Raw genomic sequence first — 18,602 nt, 5'->3', positions numbered from 1 at the left:
GCAACATACCTGTTCTAGGTCAGCACTTGCATCAGATTTAGCAGCCAATCTAAAAAGCTCCTGCTCATGTTTTTCTCTCTGTGCTTCCAGCTCCTTTTCCTTTTCCTGGATAATATTTTGATACATACGTACCTAAAACCACAAAGAAAATAAATATGAAACCAGCTCACAAACTATAGTAAAATCACATTGAACTGTCTAACTAAAGGTACAGCAAGATAATGGATTCCAAGTTGTCTCAAATTTGCTTCCAGTAACATTAAATACACTAATTAGTCACTTATGTTGATTCCTATCAAGTTTCTATCAACTAAGCCCAAACAGGCAGTCTCCTTCTCAAACACCTGTATTCTACTTCCAACGTGGTTTGTAGCTCTCTTACCATTTTCCTAAGAACTGGATATAACTTTAAGAACCCTGCATTTACTTACATTTTCCATGTATGTAGCTTCTTTTCCTTGGAAATGTTCTCTTTCCTTGCTTTGAATATTTTTCAGGCTCTCAATCTGCTCCTGGAACAAGCTGCATTTTTCTTCACTGTCTCCCACCTTCTTGGTAAGGTTCTGCACCAGAATCTCCATGCTTTGCAGTGATGACTCCTTAGCTGCCAGCTGGTTCTTTGCAAGGCAAACCAAAAGACAATTAGCAGAAAAATAACACAGCAATCATGAAGCCTTTCCCTGGTAAGGACAAAATAAGTAACTAAATAAATATAAATTAAGATAGTCAGAAAAGAATTTTTATTTACATGAATTAACTGTGTTTCAGAGAGGGACTGGCTAGGTAACATCACAATTCATTTCAGGTTCCTTGAAAACTCTACAGAGATTTTATAACTGAGCTGCTAACATACCTTCAATTCTTCATTGGGCAGGAACATTTCATTGGCAGCATTGCTGGATCCACAGGCCACCTGCAAATCCCTGATGTAAGCATCCCTTTCAGCCAGCTTCTTCTCCTTCTCTGCCAGCATGGCATCCATGTCAGCCCCACGGCTGCGCTGCGCCTCCAGCTCGGCCTCCTGCAGGGGAAAAGGCAGAAGAATGGTTTGCATCATTTCCTTACTGCCTGTGTTAGAGTATTCTAAAAACTACAAGCAGATGTATAACTGGCTCTGTTTGAAGTGTAATCATTATTTACTGAACCTTTCTCCCAAACTCTGCAGCATTCCCATTCCTGCCACCATCCCCAGGGAAGTTAAATCCACAAAACACCACAACATAAGATCAGCCCGTGCCTACATTTATTCCTGTTATGACCTATTTTTTTCAATAAGGAAAACTGAAGCAAACCAGTATTTTTGTTCAAAATGAAAGATCTAAATACAACATTGATCCACAGAGCTCACTGTCATGTAACCTACTCCATTCACCCAGGATTCCCTCCTCACTGAAGGCACAATGACAGAATTCCCACTGCCCTTGCAGAGGTTGTAACATAATTCTTCAATACAAAACTCCCAGAACGGCTGCTCAGTAGCACAGAATTTAAAATATATTTAAATAAACATATTCAAACACAATCCTACATCACAAAGGTGAAAAGTCACATCCTATAAAACACCACCTTTTTCTGTAACTCTTCATTTTTTTGTGTGATCTGGGATTCCAGCTCTTCAATTCTCCTTCTCAGCACTAATATTTTCCCTCGATTTGCTGCAGCATTTTCCTGGTCTCCATCTTTTGATGCCTGCAAAAACGGGGAGGTTTGCATTTCATGAACAGATAACTCCTGGATTCTGTACCTCTACTTAGTCTGATAATATTGGTGAAAAAAGCAGACTTTACTCATAGACTGTGTTTCAGCTGTCTTATATATTTCATGTTCCATGTAAAAGCTGGCACAGAGTATTTTAGTAAGCATATAAAAGTCTTTGTATTTAAATTATTCATGCTAATTACTGCTAAAAAGTGGACTGGAATGTGCAGCAAGGAGATTCACTTCCTCTGGCAACTGACTCAAATAACCTGGCAAGTGTAGTCCATATATATCAGAGGGAAAACAGGACTACTGGGGGGAAAAATGCAAATTCAACCATTCCTAAGTATGTTTCTAACCAGAATTTCCACAATTTAAATTGCTGTTTTATAGAAATTATCTGCCATTACAAGAAATCAAGTGCAATTGCCAAGCATGTTTGTTAGCCAAAAAAAATCAGAATAAAGTTACAGCACGTTTTTGAGGAAAACTGGAGACTGTAACAGATTGTTACCATTCCCTTCCAGCACAGCTTTAAAATACAAATCCCCCCGAAAAATTAAAGCCTCACTAAAGTTATTTTAGAAGCTGTACGAAGTCCTGCTCTGAAGAAACACAAATCTACTTGCACAAGTGTGTTACTACAAACAGATCTGAGACTCTAGTTTACAATAAAACACCTGTCACTTTCCAACACTTAATTCACATTTTGCTAATAAGAAGAGTTTTACATCTCCTAAGGAACAAGACAGTTTTTGTTTTCATTTCTTCTCCAAACCTTATCTGCCTGACTCACAAGTGTCAAAACTTAGAGCTGCTAATAGGATGAAGGAGTGAGAATTTTTTACTAAAACAATTTGAAGGGAATGTGCAAGTTTCTGGATTTCTATTGAAAAATAAAAGAATTAAAAAGAAACACAGATGAACTGACAGCACCTACTCAGTCTATCCTGATCCTAACCTGACTCAGCTCAAAATTTGAATTTCCCCATTGAATCCAGCACGGAAAACAGCCTACAGCACCCCAGAAATTGTATCTGCTTTCAAATGTGAGAACACCTTACCTTTTTTGGTTCTGCTTTGGCCTCTAAGCCTCCTGCCACTGGTAACTGCTTCTTAAGTTCTTCCAGCTGCGAGGTTAATGATGCAACCTTGGCTTTGTTCTGCAGCTTCAGCTTGGAAAGTTTGGCATCAGCAGATTCCTTCTCCTCCTACAAACATCAAAGTCATGACAGACTAAATTAGCTACATGGACAACTGCCTGCTTCAATTCTTCCATTAAAAAGGAAAAAAGAGAGGGAGAAATCTGAAGTGATTAACAAAAAATATCTTCTCTGAAGAGACATTGCAATGTTTCATTTTCATTATTTAAATTTTCTCTTCTCTATTTAAACTTCCTGCACACAGTGATTACGACTGTATAGAATTCAAAACCTTATGATATAAATTTCCCCACTTTTTTCATAGCAATACAAATTCTAGGCTTGATTTTTAAACAAGAAGAATTAATTATTTTTTCATAATAACATACTAAAAGACAGACACCTTCATGATAGTATAAATTTCATTTTGTTTAAAGAGAACCCGATTTACAGTGAGTTTTAAAACATGAAGTATTTTAACACTTGGCTGTTCACATCCACAGATAAAAAGGGCAGAAAGAAACCTCTTGCAGGAAGAGATCAACCTTATGACTTTTTTAAAAAGAGCAACAAGCCCCAAAAAAGCCTTCAGGATATTAGACATAAATTCCTGCTAGTCCTGGAACAGAACACATGCTGGGAACAAGCAGCAATGCCCAGACCCCAGAATAGCTCCTTGTGACCATCCTAGAGCTGCTGTATCAGACTAGAAGCTTGTAGAACATGACCAAAAGGACTGAAGGGGGGTTTTAAACAACGGTTTTGACATGAACACATGCACAATACCTTTAACTGAAGATCTTTGCTCCGGAGCTCAGCATCCTTCTCCCTGACAAGCTCCTTTAGCTGTGCCAGCAGCTGCTCAGTGCTTGTCAGCTGCTCTGTCAGATCTGTCACCGCTGCACTTCCCACGTCCCTGGAGCCTGGGGCCTGCAGAGATTTGGGGAATATTCAGCCTGGGGAGATGCAGGGTGCTTTCAAAAAGCCAAATGGGGCACACGGCACTGCTCCCCAAATGCCTGCATTTAGTGTCTCACTTTATTACAACAGTCAGCAAATGCAATGCTAAAACTCCCGTGGATTCTATATATTTACAGCAGGCTGTTTTCACCAAGTCACACAGAATTCTAAACCTTAGGAACTGCTTTAGCAATACTGGCTTGAAATACAGCAAAACCATCCAAGCATTCTAGGTATGAACACCTGAACTTCCTCATTCACTGCATCTGTGCTGTGACAGCCAGGCACTGCTGCTAAATAAAATAAATCCCCATAAATATTGATATTGAACCTACTCTACCCAAAGATACCCGGGGGATGAAGCTTATGTAATTCCTACAGATGTTTCCTTAAGGCAGGATAAGCAGAGTGAGGACAAGCACAGCAGCTGTGGCAGGCATGAGAGATTAAATATCGAGGAGATAAGAAACAAGGACACAATCTGACTTTCAGAGCCCTAAAACTGTCATGGTAAAACTAATCAAACTACTTTATAATAGAGAAAATAAACATGGTTAATGTATGAAAAATGAAACATTCTCTGTGTCAGAGAGTCTTAAAAAGATATGAATACTAATTCAGTACTTACTGCTGTTTTGGAAGGAGAATCATCTCCACTACCCCATTTCCACATAGTTCCACGATGGCTACAGAAACATAAATTAAATAATACCACAGTAAGTATCAAGGACTCAAATACTTGTAATTAATTCATACTTCTATGTATCTCGTTGTGAAATGCTTGAGAGTGATTTGTTCAGTTCTGACAGCACCTCTGATCTCCACTACACCACCAGTTGCTGAGAAATAACACTTCTCATTATATACAAAATATGCATAACATACCTTTTCTAAAAACTACCAGTCAGTAAAATGCCAATACTTCCAAAAATAATCCAGAGAAGTCCTTAAACAGTAAATGCCATGGAGTATTATTCAGCACAGCTGCCTCTCCAACATATAAATAGAAGACACAAACCACATATAGTTTGCTAATATTTAACCTGACCTTAAACACTGCCTGTCACCACAGGAAAACATCAACGCAGATTTCTAAAAAAATCACACACTAAGGCTAAAATCATTAAATAACATCAAACTGCCTGAACTGCTCTGACTGCTGCTTATCTGAAAAGTACAACCAGCACTGCACCTGCTCAGTAATTGTCACTCTCAACTAGCAATACCCAGAGGAAAATCATGTGTCCTCCCCATTCTGTATTACAGACTTCTGAACTACACCTCCACAGACCAGGCCTGAATTTGGAAAGCAGTTTATATCAGGCATTAGCACACTGCTTATCTTTGAAAGAATGCAGCCTGATAGCAGAGGCTGCTTTTAAAGCAGTTCATCACTTCAAAGCTCAACCCGGGAATCACAGACTGCAACCTATGGCCCACATCACCTACAAGGCCAGACTGGATCCTCTTAAGGATCTTTCCTAACATTAAAGTCAGCAAACGAGCCATGGGCGTGGGGATGGGAACAGCAGAACCTGTAAGTGAAACCCTCCTCTCACAACTACTGCAGAGCTCTAACATCAAACCTGCTCCCAGTGAAGAGCTCACTTTCAGACACACCAAAGGGTTACCCAGGTACAAAGAGGCCAGAATGACTCACTAGATGGAACGCGGTGCTGCATTTGTAAATATTTCAGCTCATTTCCAGCTCTGACTGCTGCAATCATTTTGCTGGTCTCACCTGCCAGCATTCCTACCTGAATACCTCAACTGCTCCTTCCTGGTGTTTTTTTTTTTATTATTTACATCAGTGGCACTAAACACTGACAAGTATTCCAAATCAAGTTGGGAAACAAAATTGATCAGGCTTTTCCTACCTGGAATGAAATCAACCAAGGATGAGTTTTGCTTTTTTTCTCTGGGGTACAGACAGCAAGTTAAAGCTGCAATCCCTCAACTCTTCATCTTCCACAACTTCCATGGCACACAACAGATGCCACTTAATTTTATAAACCAACTTTCTCCTAATGCCCAAAGTAGTACAACTGAGGTTTCAGCTCTGATCACAACAGGATGTTACCAAAAAGAAAAGCCTCAGTGGCAGCTTTGCCTTCCTAATTCATCCCCTACCAGCTGCAGCCAAATCCAGCTAAAAAAAAAATAAAAAAATAAAAATGTATTATTCATCTGGGCACTTTCCAGCCTTCTCAGTGCCCTGAGTCAGAGAGCACAGGGCCCAGCACAAGGAGCACATGACAGATTTGGGCAGCAGCTCATTCCAGCTCTCACTACTGAGGAAGCTGATGGCAGTCCCCTCCCTCCTCTCTGCCACCTGCCTACCGCACAAAAACAAGCTGTGTAACAACCCTAATATTATTCTAAACCCATTCCCCGAAACAATTTGGTGTCGGAAACACACCCACTGAAAGAAAACCATTCCTATGTAATTATTTTCTCCTAGTACCTGCACACTTCTGCTTTTCTCACCAAGGTTTTGGTTCTTCTGCTGCACAAACTAAATTTGTTTTCAAAAGATCTGTGCCATATACGAACTAAAAGATGCTGGACAAAACCTTGGCCAAAATCTGCATGGACATACAACACACAGCACAAACTGAAGCAGTGTTAACCAGACCACACACACCTTATAAAAATATATCGAGACATTCATATGGCTATTACTCTGACCTGTTATAAATATGGTCTCTTAGTCACATTGACCATATTTAAATATTAATATGAATTGTTACTTAATTTCCATAATACATGTATTATATATAGATGTATATATATATAGACTGATTTTGTTGAGTGACCCAGTGGAGAACCAGCAGATGAGAGCAGCGCAGGTGCATGTGGGGCATACAGAACTCCAGTGAGTCATTCCCAGCCTTTCCCATATTTCCAACCCTTCCTACCCGGCTCCATCGGCGCCTGGCAATGGGAATGCACAACCCCCCCACTACCTCCCTCCCTCAGGGGCTCTGCGGGGCGGGCTCGCACCGGGCGGGCCTGCCGGCGGACGGGAAGGGTTCTGCCGTGGCCGCGATATCCGCACTCACCTGCGGGGCGGCGGAGGGGCGGCCGCGGCCCCCGAGCCCGCCGAGCCCCCTCAGCCCCGACGCGGCCCCGTCGCCGCCGCCGCCGCCTCTGCGGCCCCGCAGCCTCGGCCGCGCCCGCCGGGAGCGGCTCCGAGCGCCGCAGCGCCCCCTGCCGGCGCGGAGGACCGCCACTCCCGCACGGCGCTCCGGCCCCGAGGCCGGTTCATCTCCTGGGATTTCCCAAACTTTTTTCCCATTTTTCTGTGAGGCAGCAGGGACTGTTATAAATGAGAGACAAAAGGTCTCGATATTCAGCAAAATTTAGATTGCTTTATTTGATATAGAAAGAGCAAGCAGCGCGCTGGGGAATGTGAGGGGTCACCGCCCACTCCACGCTCCACCGAACCTTGCTTTGCAGCCTCTTCTTATACTGTGGGTTCTTATTGTAGTCAACATTTTTTTTTATTTTTGTTGTCATAAGCAGTGGTGGTTGAATAAACATCCTTACACAAAGCCTTTGGGTGATAATCAGTCACAGATATCCATCCGGTCCTTGTAGATAAGCACCTGAGAAGTTCTGAAAGTCTGGTCCTTGAGATAGGCAGTATTGATCAGACAAAGGCAGGAAGGGCTTTTTGTGAAGTCTGATTTTGCAAACTGGTAGCTGATACAACTTATTTGGAAAACATAACATATTATAATGTAACATAATACAGCATAATATAACATAACAAGGTGATTTTAAACAGAAATATTTTATCATGTAATTTCCATTATCTGGTGTCCATGCTTCACCGCAGAGCTTAGTATTTTGGTTTATACAAACCCCAATGCTTTTGTGATTAACACGAATCTTTTATCAAGTATCACAGGACCTATAAGCCAGACATACATCTCCCTACACATCACCACGTATTTATTAACTCACCTGTGCCAGTGCCTCACCACCGCCCTCACAGGAGAGAATTTCTTCCTAATATCTACTCTAAACTCACCTTCCTTCAATTTAAAAGCATTGCCTCAAGGCAAAGGCCGTCATTCCAGGTTAGACTCTCCTTCAGTTTCTTATATTTACACATGAGCAGTGCCAAAGTCTCCAGTAAAATTCCACCATCTCAGTGCACTGCAGTGCATAATGTAACTGAGGTATATTCATAGATAAAGTTAAAACGCTTTCATACTAGAAAAACTGGCTGCTGTATTACTAGGAAAGGGAATTTTCGTAACAATTGTTCTATTGATCTCACTTTCGGGGAGAGGAATGGATTGAAAGTCCTTTTTCTAGGCACAAAATAAAAAAAAAGCACCTCCAGCTTGCTGTAGGGTAAAATAAGCAAAAAGGAAGCTGTGCCTTGCTGACAGCAGCAGCATTTTTATTTTGCATTTTGTAATCTTTTAGATAGTCCATTTATCTGTGTGCAGACTGCAGCTTTCTAGACATAGCTGGCACTGGGGGCTGGGCTACAGTCCCACTATTGCCCAGACAAGCATCACTTCATCCCAGAGAACAGGGAATAAACCTCAATTCACAGGATCCTACAGCATTACCATGACTAGGAGTAGGAAAGAAGAAAGCCATCAGACTTTGAAAGTCATTCAATTTCAAAGATTAATCACTTTAATCTTTTCCTGGTGCAACACTCTTATTGTCCTTCATTTTGGATGTAAGCTAAATGATGACACCGTGCACGTTCTCTCCCAAGCCCTGACCACTTAGGAACATGACAGCTGATGATGATGGATGCCTGAAGTTCCCTGCCAGACTGTAGCATCTCTGAAAATAGGAGCCTGAGCATGCAATGAACTCCAGAACGTCGGGCTTGCACGTGGCACAGAGTGCTCCTTGGAGAATCCTTTGGAGAAGAAGGTTTCTGTGGTTTTCAGCAGTCTCCAAAACAAATTCCATAGTGAATCTGACCACAACATCCATGCTCCCAGCCCGTAACCTTTGTGATTTTTTCCCCATCCTGCAGTGTCTCCATACCTTTTCTCCAAACCTGCCTCACAGCAGCATCTCTGAATACCTGTGAGAGAGGAGAGAACAGGAGTGCAGGTGCTTCACTCTCATCCCTATCTTCCAAAATGGTGCAAGGGGCTGGTTTGAATTGTATCAAGCACCATACCAACCCTGTGCACTGAGGAATGGTGAAGCTGCCATTCCTGAACAGCACTAGTGTGCCATGAATAACTCAGCTGGACTCACAAGGTGCTGGGGTATGGGTTCAGAGGCATCAAAATCAATTCCAGACTGCTTATCCCTTAAATAGAACCAACACTGGATCACATGCAGAGATTTCGTTATTTGGGAGGGGAACTTTGCACCAAACCCTTTTTTTAAAATTCATTCCACTTAGGAGGAAGAAACCAAAAGTATTTTTAACTTGCCCTTTCCTAGGCTCTAGGACAGTTTTCCCTATGCTGTAAGTTGTCATACCCATAAAAATAATATCATCTGCAGGTCTTCATTTTATCCCAATGTATAAATTATTCTTGGAAAGACGGGAGTGGAGGTGACAATGCACTTCTTTTGGGGATCTCACAGCCAATCAGTGCCTCTCTTCTCCCTCTCTCAAATGCAGGGTGTTAGCCCTGTGCTGCTAGTGCAATGTTCACCTTGTGTGGAGTCAGAAAGTGCAGTGTGCTTGTTTCTGCCTCAATAAACACGGGGATCTCACAGACAACGCTTTCTTGGCTGTTTAGGCATAGCCTAACCCCCCTGCTGTGATGCCACCTTAGGACCAGCTGTATTTATCAGTGAGATCCAGGCCCTTGGAGACACAAAGAGGTTCAGGCACATTAAACTCTCTTTCAGCTGGAGGAACACCGCTCTTGTTAAATGCATTTAATATTTATATTACAGCAATATCCAGATGCCCCAGTTAGAGCAACAGTGAGGTAGTAAATGTGCAGCTCTCTGCAGGGACTTCTGTTATCTTAGCAACTCATTTTTACAAAATAAAGCTGCTCACTGCTCAGTCTCTCCTTCCTCTCAAACCAAAAGGAGGGAGGAAATTGCTTGTGGGAGGAAATTGCTTGCTCTGCCTGTCTGCTTTTCCCCATGCATCTGCTTCTTTTCACAATTTTCTGCATCCTGAAATAACACAGAGACATCTCACCTCATCATTGATGAGGGATGGTAAAACTAGAGAAGGATTTCACACAGGATAAAGCCAAATTCTTCTCAATCAGGTGTATCAGCCCCACATTCCTACCAATGCCAGGAGGCTTCCAAGCTCTCTCCATGCCCAAGTTCAAGTCAAAGGCCACCTGGTCACCACCATGAAGACTTGAAGGAGGAATTCATGGTAAAAATAGATCACAAGAATGAATTCCTGCTGGTACTGAAACTTTCATTTGCTACTTTCTTCTTGTTCCTATATAACCTGTGTGTCCATCCCCCCCAGAAGAGACTGCTGGTTATGAGAGCAACTGAGAAGTAGATGTAGGGAAGAATATTCTTGGGTGATCAGATAACCATTAGTACATAAATGATGTGTAATGGCATAAAAACCACACTCAAAGGATGAGGTTTTAGTCATGCCACAAATTCAGAACAGGAAATCACTCAGGTAATTTCAAAATAAAACCAAAGCAGTCCCAGCAACAGTGACAACTTACTCAGCACTCATTGCAGACACCTCTGCACAGTGGCACAGCCACTCATCCTGAGTTTATCTGGCATTATCCTGGGTCTTAGAGGACACAGTTGAACCACACAAAGTATCTGGCTGATATTCCCATGGAGGGAAGCACAAAATTAGGAGTCCCTGGGGTTCAGGCACCACTTTGTGACACCCACCCCAAAGGCTGGGAATCACCCCAAGCACCAGCACAAGCTGGGGGCTGACCATGGGGAAAACAGCTTTGCAGAGGACTTGGGAGTCCTGGTGGACTCGGAGTTGAACAAATTTTAATATTTGAACTAAAGTTTTATTATCTCTCTTGGTTTTAATGGTCCCCTTTGTGGACTGGGTAGCAAATCTGGGCATAAGAGAGCAGCAGCAGGGGGAGCAATGCCAAAGTTCAAGGAGCAGACACTGTTCAACAAACTGCAGGAGAGGGCTCAGCAGTCAGCACAGCCATACTCAGAAAATGCAAACCTCACAGGAAGTTCTGGTTAATCTTTACAAAAAGAAAGTAACACATTTAAAACACAAGGACTCATTGCTTAGGCTGCTTTTAGAAGAGAAACAAAAAAGTACGATAATTAGACAAAGTGTTCATGGCTATCAAAAAAGAAATAGTAAAAATAATTGCTTGAAGAGCAGACAAAATATAGAGCTTCTTTTTGCATTTATCAAAAAAATGAGAATATTTTATATATGCAGGCCATACAGCAAAGAAACAAGTTTAAAAGTACCACCATTAAAAAAGACATTGACAATACAACAGAGGAAAAAAATGCTGCCATCAAGATGATGTAAGCATAAGGAATCTATCACCTTGTCCAACAAAAGATGCCCCTGCTACAAACCTTCCCCCAATTTATATTGATTGCTTTAATACTTTTTCACCTGAAATGAGCCTGAGTTTGACAAATGGTGCTACAGCAATGGAAAAAGTCATTGTGCAGAAATTGCTGTATTCCAGTGTCTGCTTTTAATCAGGTGGGATATAAAAATAAGGAAGAAGTCTACATGGAACTTGCTGAGTCTCTGGATGGGAAGCATGGATGCACCTCCCATGGAAACAACTGGAGTTCCATCCAGCTGTAAGTACCAATAAATCACCACACACTCCACACTCTTCTTTTTTGACATTTTTATTAATCAAAGACAGGATGACTTCCATATTTCGAGTGATGGGAGAGATCCCAGGACACTTTCATAGCTATAATAAGCTCAACCAAAAGGTACATTGTGGAATACATTGGGGATTGTTGTGACTGGTGAACTGGTGTCACTGGTGCCACTGACTGGTGTCACTGATGTCAAGAGCACAATCCTCAGCAAGAGGATATCCCATTGGCAATGGACACAACTCTGGCAGGGATCTACCAACAGCTCCAGAAGGAGAAAAAGGAGGATCAGGCATCCCACCTGACTGAGAGGGTCCCCAGGTACCAAAGATGTCCCCAAGGTCTGTCTCCACCACGGAGCAGAGCAATGTAAGTATTTCAGTATTTGACCTCTCACACCTACAGATGGAGCAGGTTTTATTCATGCTATATAAATACACACCTATACTGTGCATTGGCATTTATGGAAAGAAAGTTCTGCAAGATTTTAATACTCTTAGATGGAAGCTTGAAGGGTTAAGTTTACACGTTGCTGTTTTCAACAAAACCCAAAAACTAACTAGGTTAATTAGGGGAAGTAATCTACATGTGCCATTTCTTTTCAATTCCTTAGCATTTTATAATCGATTTTCAGTATACCAATAAATACTCAGTGCAAAGCACATGCTCAATTAAAATCTTAAACATGGATAATGTATGAGGGAAATCAAAAGAAAAGCTATCACATGTTGTCTACATGCTCACAGAAATATATATATTTTTTTTTTAAAAAAAGGTGTTTCTCACTTATAGCAGTATTTTGGTTTAAGAAATGTAGATGTTTTCTCCCAAAATAACAGCACTTGACAAGGTTATATCATTGGCCTGTAGGAAAAAAAAAAGGTACAGTGATGGGAACAAAGTGTTTACATGACTTGAAACTGAATATTTCCATATTCATCACAAAGACTGCAGCAAGGTACACTTATGATCTAACACTTCTTGTGTTGAGAACAAATCCACTGCTTGGTTTGTGACAAGGAAGATCCAAAGCCAAACAAATCAAAACCCACAGAAACGCCAACCAAAAATAATGACAGTTTATAGGACAGGGGAAAAATGACAGTTTCCAGCAGAAAAGCTGTAATGTTCCTTCTCCCTGACATTACCCACGGGAGTTTGTCCAGGTTCTCCACAAAATAACATTTCACAAGAGCTGTTCCCTATGAACAGGGGGACAGATCAAAACACCCAGTAACTGGTAACAACACACATGTCCTTCCCATGAATGGAGACAGTGATTTAACAGAGAACCTTGGGAAACAAAATAACAAGGGAATGTTTCTGCCTATGGACAGGAGGTGAAAATATGCAATATAGAAAAGAGATAAATGGTTTTATGTAATTTTATCTTGAAAGGATAGCAAACAAATCAGGATTATTACATGAGCATCCATAACATGGCCATTACAGAAGCAATACTGAAGGCTGCTTTGTTAACCCCAGTAATTGTACTCTCATTGCACAGGTCTTGTTGGCAGCAGAAGAATTCAAAATTATCCAACTGGAAAGCATCAGCAATTTCATTCACACTGCACTGGGATGTCTTCCAGCAGGAAAAAGTTCTCAATTTACCTATGGAACAAAAAAAAAAAATTAAACAGATTAAGAGAGTATTGACAGTTAACACCGTTTTTGGTATGGAGAGAGAAGCAGTGCTTAGACTGCCACTGTTAGAGAATAAAACATTAAGGAGAAGGCAAAGCTCAATCTGTGATAGGCCCCATGGTGTAAACACAGAAATTGGGTGGAGGCCTTGTGGTTAGTGTTGCCATGGCATTGGGGGGTACTGGAGGGAGGCAGAAACTGGACGGTCTGGTTCTTTAACCCCACAACCACAAAGGTATCGCACAAACCCAGCACAAACACCCTACCAAGAAATATTCTGTACAAAGAGTGGAAGGTCTGACCACAGTCCCACCCACAGCACTCTGCACTGAAGTGGCTAATAAGGTATAAAATGTACCCCCAATTTCGTAGCAAACTGGGAATGAGAATTTGACATGAAATTTCAGGGACAGATCACTGGGCTTGGCCTCTTGTCCTGCCCGGACAGGACACTTCTGGTAAAGTCTTGTGTCCTGTAGTTCATGGGCTATTTGTGCCCCCAGCATCAGCCCTAGAGTTTTGTTTTTGCCACAGCCATGTACTTGCTTTTCTAAGTTTAAGTGTTTAGAAGTTTCCAAATTTGCTTTCACTAGGAATTTAGCAGTGTGTATCCAATCCACCTACTGGGAAATACAGGGTGGAGCTTGAGCGATACTGCTGCCCGAAAGCCCAAGTAAAACACAAACTAACAGAGTGTCAGTTTACACGGTGCTTTATTCGGGGCCCGGGGACCTGCGGACTCGCGTCCAAAGTCAGGATCCCACCGGTTCCCTTTTTAGAGGGTTTTTTATACCCTTTTTACAAATGGTTTATGTGCAGAAGTACACATTCTTCTAAATAATATAGATACATTCACCTTGTAGATAGCATTTTACGTCATGAATCTTACATGGTTGCTTATCCTAGGACTATAGTGTTCTCCCCCTTAATCTCTCTCTTACGCCACTGCCCACCACCAGTACTTTATTTATGATTATACTTTAACCTTATCACTAACAGTTCTGCATGCTCTGCTAAATCTTTTGAACATTGTTTTCTCAGCACAGCACATTCGTAAGTTAGTTTCCCAGGGCCTACTCTGGGAACTGCAGTCTCCAAGCCTTAGCATTACTACTACTATTACGGTTTATACACTTTATATTCTAATATTCAGGATTTCTAGTCCATACGGTAACAATACCTGGCAACACCAGCCAGCTCAGTCTGCATTCACAGAATCATTTAGGCTGAACAAGACCTCTGAGATCAAGTCCAATCTTTAACTCAGCATTGCCAAGCCCTCCACTAACCCATGTCCCCAGGTGCCACATGCACATGGCATCTTTAAATCCCTCCAGGGATGGGGACTCCAGCACTGCCCTGAGCAGCCTGGGCCAGCACTTGGCAGGGCTCTCAGTGAAGAATGTGCAGAAGACAGAGCAGGAAGAGCAGACAGGGGTGGTAAAACACTGGCACAGATTGTTCAGAGGGGTGGTGGATGTCCCATCCCTGGAAACATTCAAGGCCATACCCTGAGGAACCCGATCTAGTTAAAATGTCCTTCCTGAGACATAAATCACTTCCCCCTCAAAAAAGATAATTTATTTTAATAGTGTCAATTCATAAATGACTGAACCATTCATCTGCAGCTTTATTTTGTGGGCTACACATCTTTTATCTGTTTTCAAAGAGTAATAAATTGTATTTTAAATTCTATGCTGTCTTTTTTTTTTCCCTAACTCCCTTGTGTGGGTTTTGCTTGTTTGTTTATTTCTTAAATCTGGATATACAGCGATCTATGTACATGCTTGTACAGCTACAAATCTAAATCATTACATTATTGCTTGGATATAAGCATGACCTTCAAGAGTATTTGCAATCTCCTTTTGAGTGAGGCTGAGAAATGCATGCTAGGGCCAGATTAGAGGCGTCCAGGCAATGAAAGCTGATCCAAGTGGGTTTATTTTAGGTCTGTGGGACACTGTACATACCAAATTTCAACTGCAAGCAAGTGTCTTCAGTCGTTAAGCAGGTGCTGTTGGTCCTGCACAGGGCCGGGCTGTTGTCACAGTGGTAACATCTTAAGGTATAACCTAAGACAACAAGGGTTTATCTTCACTGAATAATAAACTACTGAGACAGTAGCAGCAGCATTTAAAAAAAAAAAAAAAACAAAAAAACCCAAACAATAATTTATCTGCATCTAACTGTCACAAAACATATGCCCGATTATTAAGCTCAAGACTTCAGCTAAAACTGTTAAACTCAAGACTTCAGTTAAAACTGACAAGCTTATGTCAGTGCACCAGTTGAGGCTGACAATTTTGACAGGCACATCTTGAAGCATGTATTTATGTCACTTTTAAAAACACTTACCATTATCTGCCTGCAGAACAAGATATTAAATGCTTGCTCTTTTTATCTGCTCTTGAAGACTGCCTTTTCCAGGTTCCAGATAACAGATACTTGCAACTGAGTTTTCTTCTATCTATTTTTTAAACTCAGTCTCCTTTCCCTCTCATACTGGTTTCCAATTCACACAAGAAGAATCCCATTTTCTAGCAGAAAAATTCCAGTTTTCTGAAAAATTCCAGGTTGTGTTAAGCAGCACCATATCCTGTCCCTGATTATCTCTCCTGACCCAAGACAACCAGAACAGAAACAGCCCTGCTTCGATGGTTACTGCCATTCCCCACAGTGGTATTAAATAATCCAGGCCTTTCTCACTGTTTTTCCTCCCTCTGACATTTTTTGCCATGATTTTCTCAGCCTCTGTCATAACATTAAACCACAAAGTCCCTTTCTTCTACTCACCAGAACCACAAAAAGCAATCAAAACAATGCAGGTGGTCAGCAGGATGCAGTTCATCTTGGTCATGCTTCTTCCCTAATTTGAGGGCACAAAGAGGTATTACAAGTTTATGCTATTTAAAAGCAAAGTCCCTGGTGATGAACCGAGGTTTCAAGACTTTTTTCAGTATAAAACTGAAAGCACTGGCCAGGAAAAACAGGGAAACACAAGAGAGAAAAATAACTGCACTTTCCAAGGGAGGATTTTTATTCTCAAAACTGATATTTGAGCCCTGACAGGCTCAGATGGGTCTCCTCTCTGATTACATCATTCAACAGGCCTCCCAATTTCTCACAGCTACAAATGCACCTAACAAAAAGAAAGGTCTCAAATGCTTTTTCTCTTTCAGCAATTCCCCAGTAACCCTGGAGCCAGACTGCTCTCCTTTCTCCTCTCTCATGAAGTTGCAAGAGGTTTGGCTGCTCTACAGGAGCTTTTGCCTCTCCTCTCCCAAAATGTGTCCCTCTCACTGAGGGACTGACACAGGCAATAACTCACCAAGTGCCTGCAGCAGTGGCTCAGGTCTCCATGGCTGCTGCAATCCGTAGGCAGCAGTGAGATGGGAAGGTCAGGAATTTTTTAAACATAGGCAGCTCCAAAGCAGGAGTTCTCAGAAAGATTTCTGCACACAGACTCTGAACTACAATCACAGCTCCTACTAAAAAACCTCTGCTATTCCAAGCAGGCATCAAGCAGAGCAGGGAGAGAAGGGATTTGTGTTTGTTTTTAAAGCCCAAGTGGCATTCAAAACTCCAAAATATTAAAGGTATTCAGATAATAAGTTTTACATCTGACAAAACCATAGTGAAACAGTCACTGCTCTTAATTCTGCCTGCAACTCTAAGATTTTAGCATGGCAGATATTAACCATGTTAGGATGGAGCTTTTCCCTCCCAGTGACTGTGGACTTGAAAAGATGGGTTCACAGCAAAAAGTATTTAAATGCTTCTCAACCTTAAGTCTAGTTAATTTTTCTACTAACAAAAAACCCCAAACCTATCCAAAAGAACCTTAAGAAACCCCATCCAATGACTAAAAAAAAAAAAATCAACCTGCTCTCCTTTTTCTCCTCTTTGTATGACTTACTGCTGAGCAGAAAATAGAAATATAATGTACAAGGTGAGCTTATTTTCTGGGGTAAACAACTTTGCAAGAAGCCTTTCAAAGGCCAGAGGCTCGTCCCACAGTGATGTGGATCTACAGGAGCGCTGTTAAGTCTGGTGGTTACAGCAAGAGCCCTTCTGGACAGCAAACAGAACTATTCCGGGAATCTCTCCATCTTCCAGGATTCCTCAGTCACCCATGCGTCAGCAGACAAAAACAGCTTTGCCTTTTAGTAACACGAAGCCATGACCAGCATAAATGTTAGGCAGATGAATAGAAATCATCAGAGCCAGACCAGTGCCACGTCAATGTAATTCAGTCTAGGAAAACAAGTCATTGTTTCTGTGTAAGGCATCAGGAAATTCCGACCTTCCAAAAGCAACTACTACGTATATAAATAGCAATTCACAACATGGCTTAAAAAAATGAAAGGAGCAAACCATCTCCTAAACTATATTTTCTAAATTAGTCTTATAAGTCAAGCATCCGATCCACCTCAATGACAAGAAACAGCAACTGCTACAGCACGGAAGGCTCAGTGCCCGGTTGTGAAACAGAATTTCTCCGCAGTCCCACCTGGGAGGAGGCAGGCGGACAAGACCTGCTGCAGCTGTCATCGCGAATGACAGCACGGGGGACAGGGGAAAGGACAGGGGGAAGGGGGCCCCGAGCCGCATCCCTGCGGGGCAGCTGCCGGTGCCTCCTGGCCGCGCTCCAGGCCGTGCGCGGCCGCTCGGCCCCGCGCAGCGCACTGCGGTGCGGCCGCCGTGACTCAGGCAGGGCACGGCCGCGGCCACAGCGCACCTGCCCCGGGCCAAGCGCACGATTCCAGCCGAACGCTGCCCCCCGCTCCTCGCAGCTCCCGGGGAAAGCCGCCTTTCTCCCCCTTCGCTCCCTCAGAGCGCCGACCCGCGCGTTCCCCCCGCCGCCGCCGCTTGGCCTCGCCGAGCTCCCGGCGCTGCCGCCGCTCCGGGTTTGTCCCGCTCACCGTCCCCAAGCAAATCCGGGCGTGTGCGGGAGCGGGAGGCGATGTTGCCTTTGTCGGTGCTGCTCGTCCCGGCGGTACCGCCTCCGGGGCGGGGCGGAGCAGCGGCCGGAGCCGCTGACGGAACCGCAGGCGGGGTAAGCGCTCCTTCGGGCCAGGCGGCGGGAGCTGCAGGCGCTCTCTTCTCCTCTCCTTCTCCTTCTCCCTCTCCCTCTCCTCTCCCTCTCCCTCTCCTTCTCCCTCTCCTTCGGGCCGGGCGGCGGGAGCTGCAGGCGCTCTCGGGACGGCTGCCAGGAACGCGTGTGCCGCCTTCCCTCTCGCCTCATGCGGCCATCGCTCCATCCACCCTGGCCTTGGGCACTTCCAGGCATGGGGCAGCCACAGTTTATCTGGGCAACTGTGTCTGATTAAATAATTTCTTCCCAATACCCCATTTAAACCCATCATCTGTAGCTTA

The 18,602-nt window shown here is 43.0% G+C and overlaps 2 protein-coding genes across 4 annotated transcripts in view; both read right to left on the bottom strand.

Annotated features, from left to right (window-relative positions):
* The window catches only part of LOC106854752 (uncharacterized), a 34,305-nt gene extending 27,365 nt beyond the window's left edge, over nucleotides 1–6,940 (bottom strand). Inside the window, exons 1-8 of the mRNA XM_088175260.1 lie at nucleotides 6,863–6,940; nucleotides 4,429–4,486; nucleotides 3,627–3,770; nucleotides 2,763–2,909; nucleotides 1,567–1,689; nucleotides 854–1,021; nucleotides 432–617; nucleotides 10–132 (exon numbers count right to left, since the gene is read on the bottom strand). Coding sequence (XP_088031386.1) covers nucleotides 10–132; nucleotides 432–617; nucleotides 854–1,021; nucleotides 1,567–1,689; nucleotides 2,763–2,909; nucleotides 3,627–3,770; nucleotides 4,429–4,473 — 936 coding nt within the window. The 5' untranslated portion in view covers nucleotides 4,474–4,486; nucleotides 6,863–6,940. The remainder of the gene's footprint in view (nucleotides 1–9; nucleotides 133–431; nucleotides 618–853; nucleotides 1,022–1,566; nucleotides 1,690–2,762; nucleotides 2,910–3,626; nucleotides 3,771–4,428; nucleotides 4,487–6,862) is intronic.
* A 4,647-nt stretch (nucleotides 6,941–11,587) lies between these two features.
* LOC106854793 (CD59 molecule (CD59 blood group)) lies at nucleotides 11,588–18,207 on the bottom strand. Of its 3 annotated transcripts, none has more exons than XM_014878897.2 (4): nucleotides 18,149–18,207; nucleotides 16,020–16,092; nucleotides 15,197–15,298; nucleotides 11,588–13,193 (listed from the first exon to the last, which is right to left on the bottom strand). In XM_014878897.2, the coding sequence occupies exons 2-4, from the start codon at nucleotides 16,081–16,083 to the stop codon at nucleotides 13,000–13,002; spliced, it is 360 nt and encodes a 119-aa protein (XP_014734383.2). In that variant the 5' UTR covers nucleotides 16,084–16,092; nucleotides 18,149–18,207; the 3' UTR covers nucleotides 11,588–12,999. The 3 variants fall into 3 exon arrangements, with proteins under 3 accessions (XP_014734383.2, XP_014734385.2, XP_014734384.2); XM_014878899.2 differs by lacking the exon at nucleotides 18,149–18,207 and adding an exon at nucleotides 17,965–18,109; XM_014878898.2 differs by lacking the exon at nucleotides 18,149–18,207 and adding an exon at nucleotides 16,555–17,481.
* Between the last annotated feature and the right edge of the window lie 395 nt (nucleotides 18,208–18,602).

The sequence above is a fragment of the Sturnus vulgaris genome, chromosome 18 (genome assembly GCF_052056855.1).
Source record: "Sturnus vulgaris isolate bStuVul1 chromosome 18, bStuVul1.hap1, whole genome shotgun sequence".
NCBI lineage: Eukaryota > Metazoa > Chordata > Aves > Passeriformes > Sturnidae > Sturnus > Sturnus vulgaris.
Note: the sequence above shows the minus strand (reverse complement) of the source record. Positions and strands in the feature narration are given on the sequence as shown.

Coding starts and splice junctions, on each gene's coding strand:
- LOC106854793 (XM_014878897.2), bottom strand. CDS start 16,083: ATGACCAAGATGAACTGCATCCTGCTGACCACCTGCATTGTTTTGATT. Junction 15,299..16,019: donor GATTGCTTTTTGTGGTTCTG/GTGAGTAGAAGA, acceptor TTGTTGTCTTAG/GTTATACCTTAAGATGTTAC. Junction 13,194..15,196: donor TTGCTTGCAGTTGAAATTTG/GTATGTACAGTG, acceptor TTTGTTCCATAG/GTAAATTGAGAACTTTTTCC.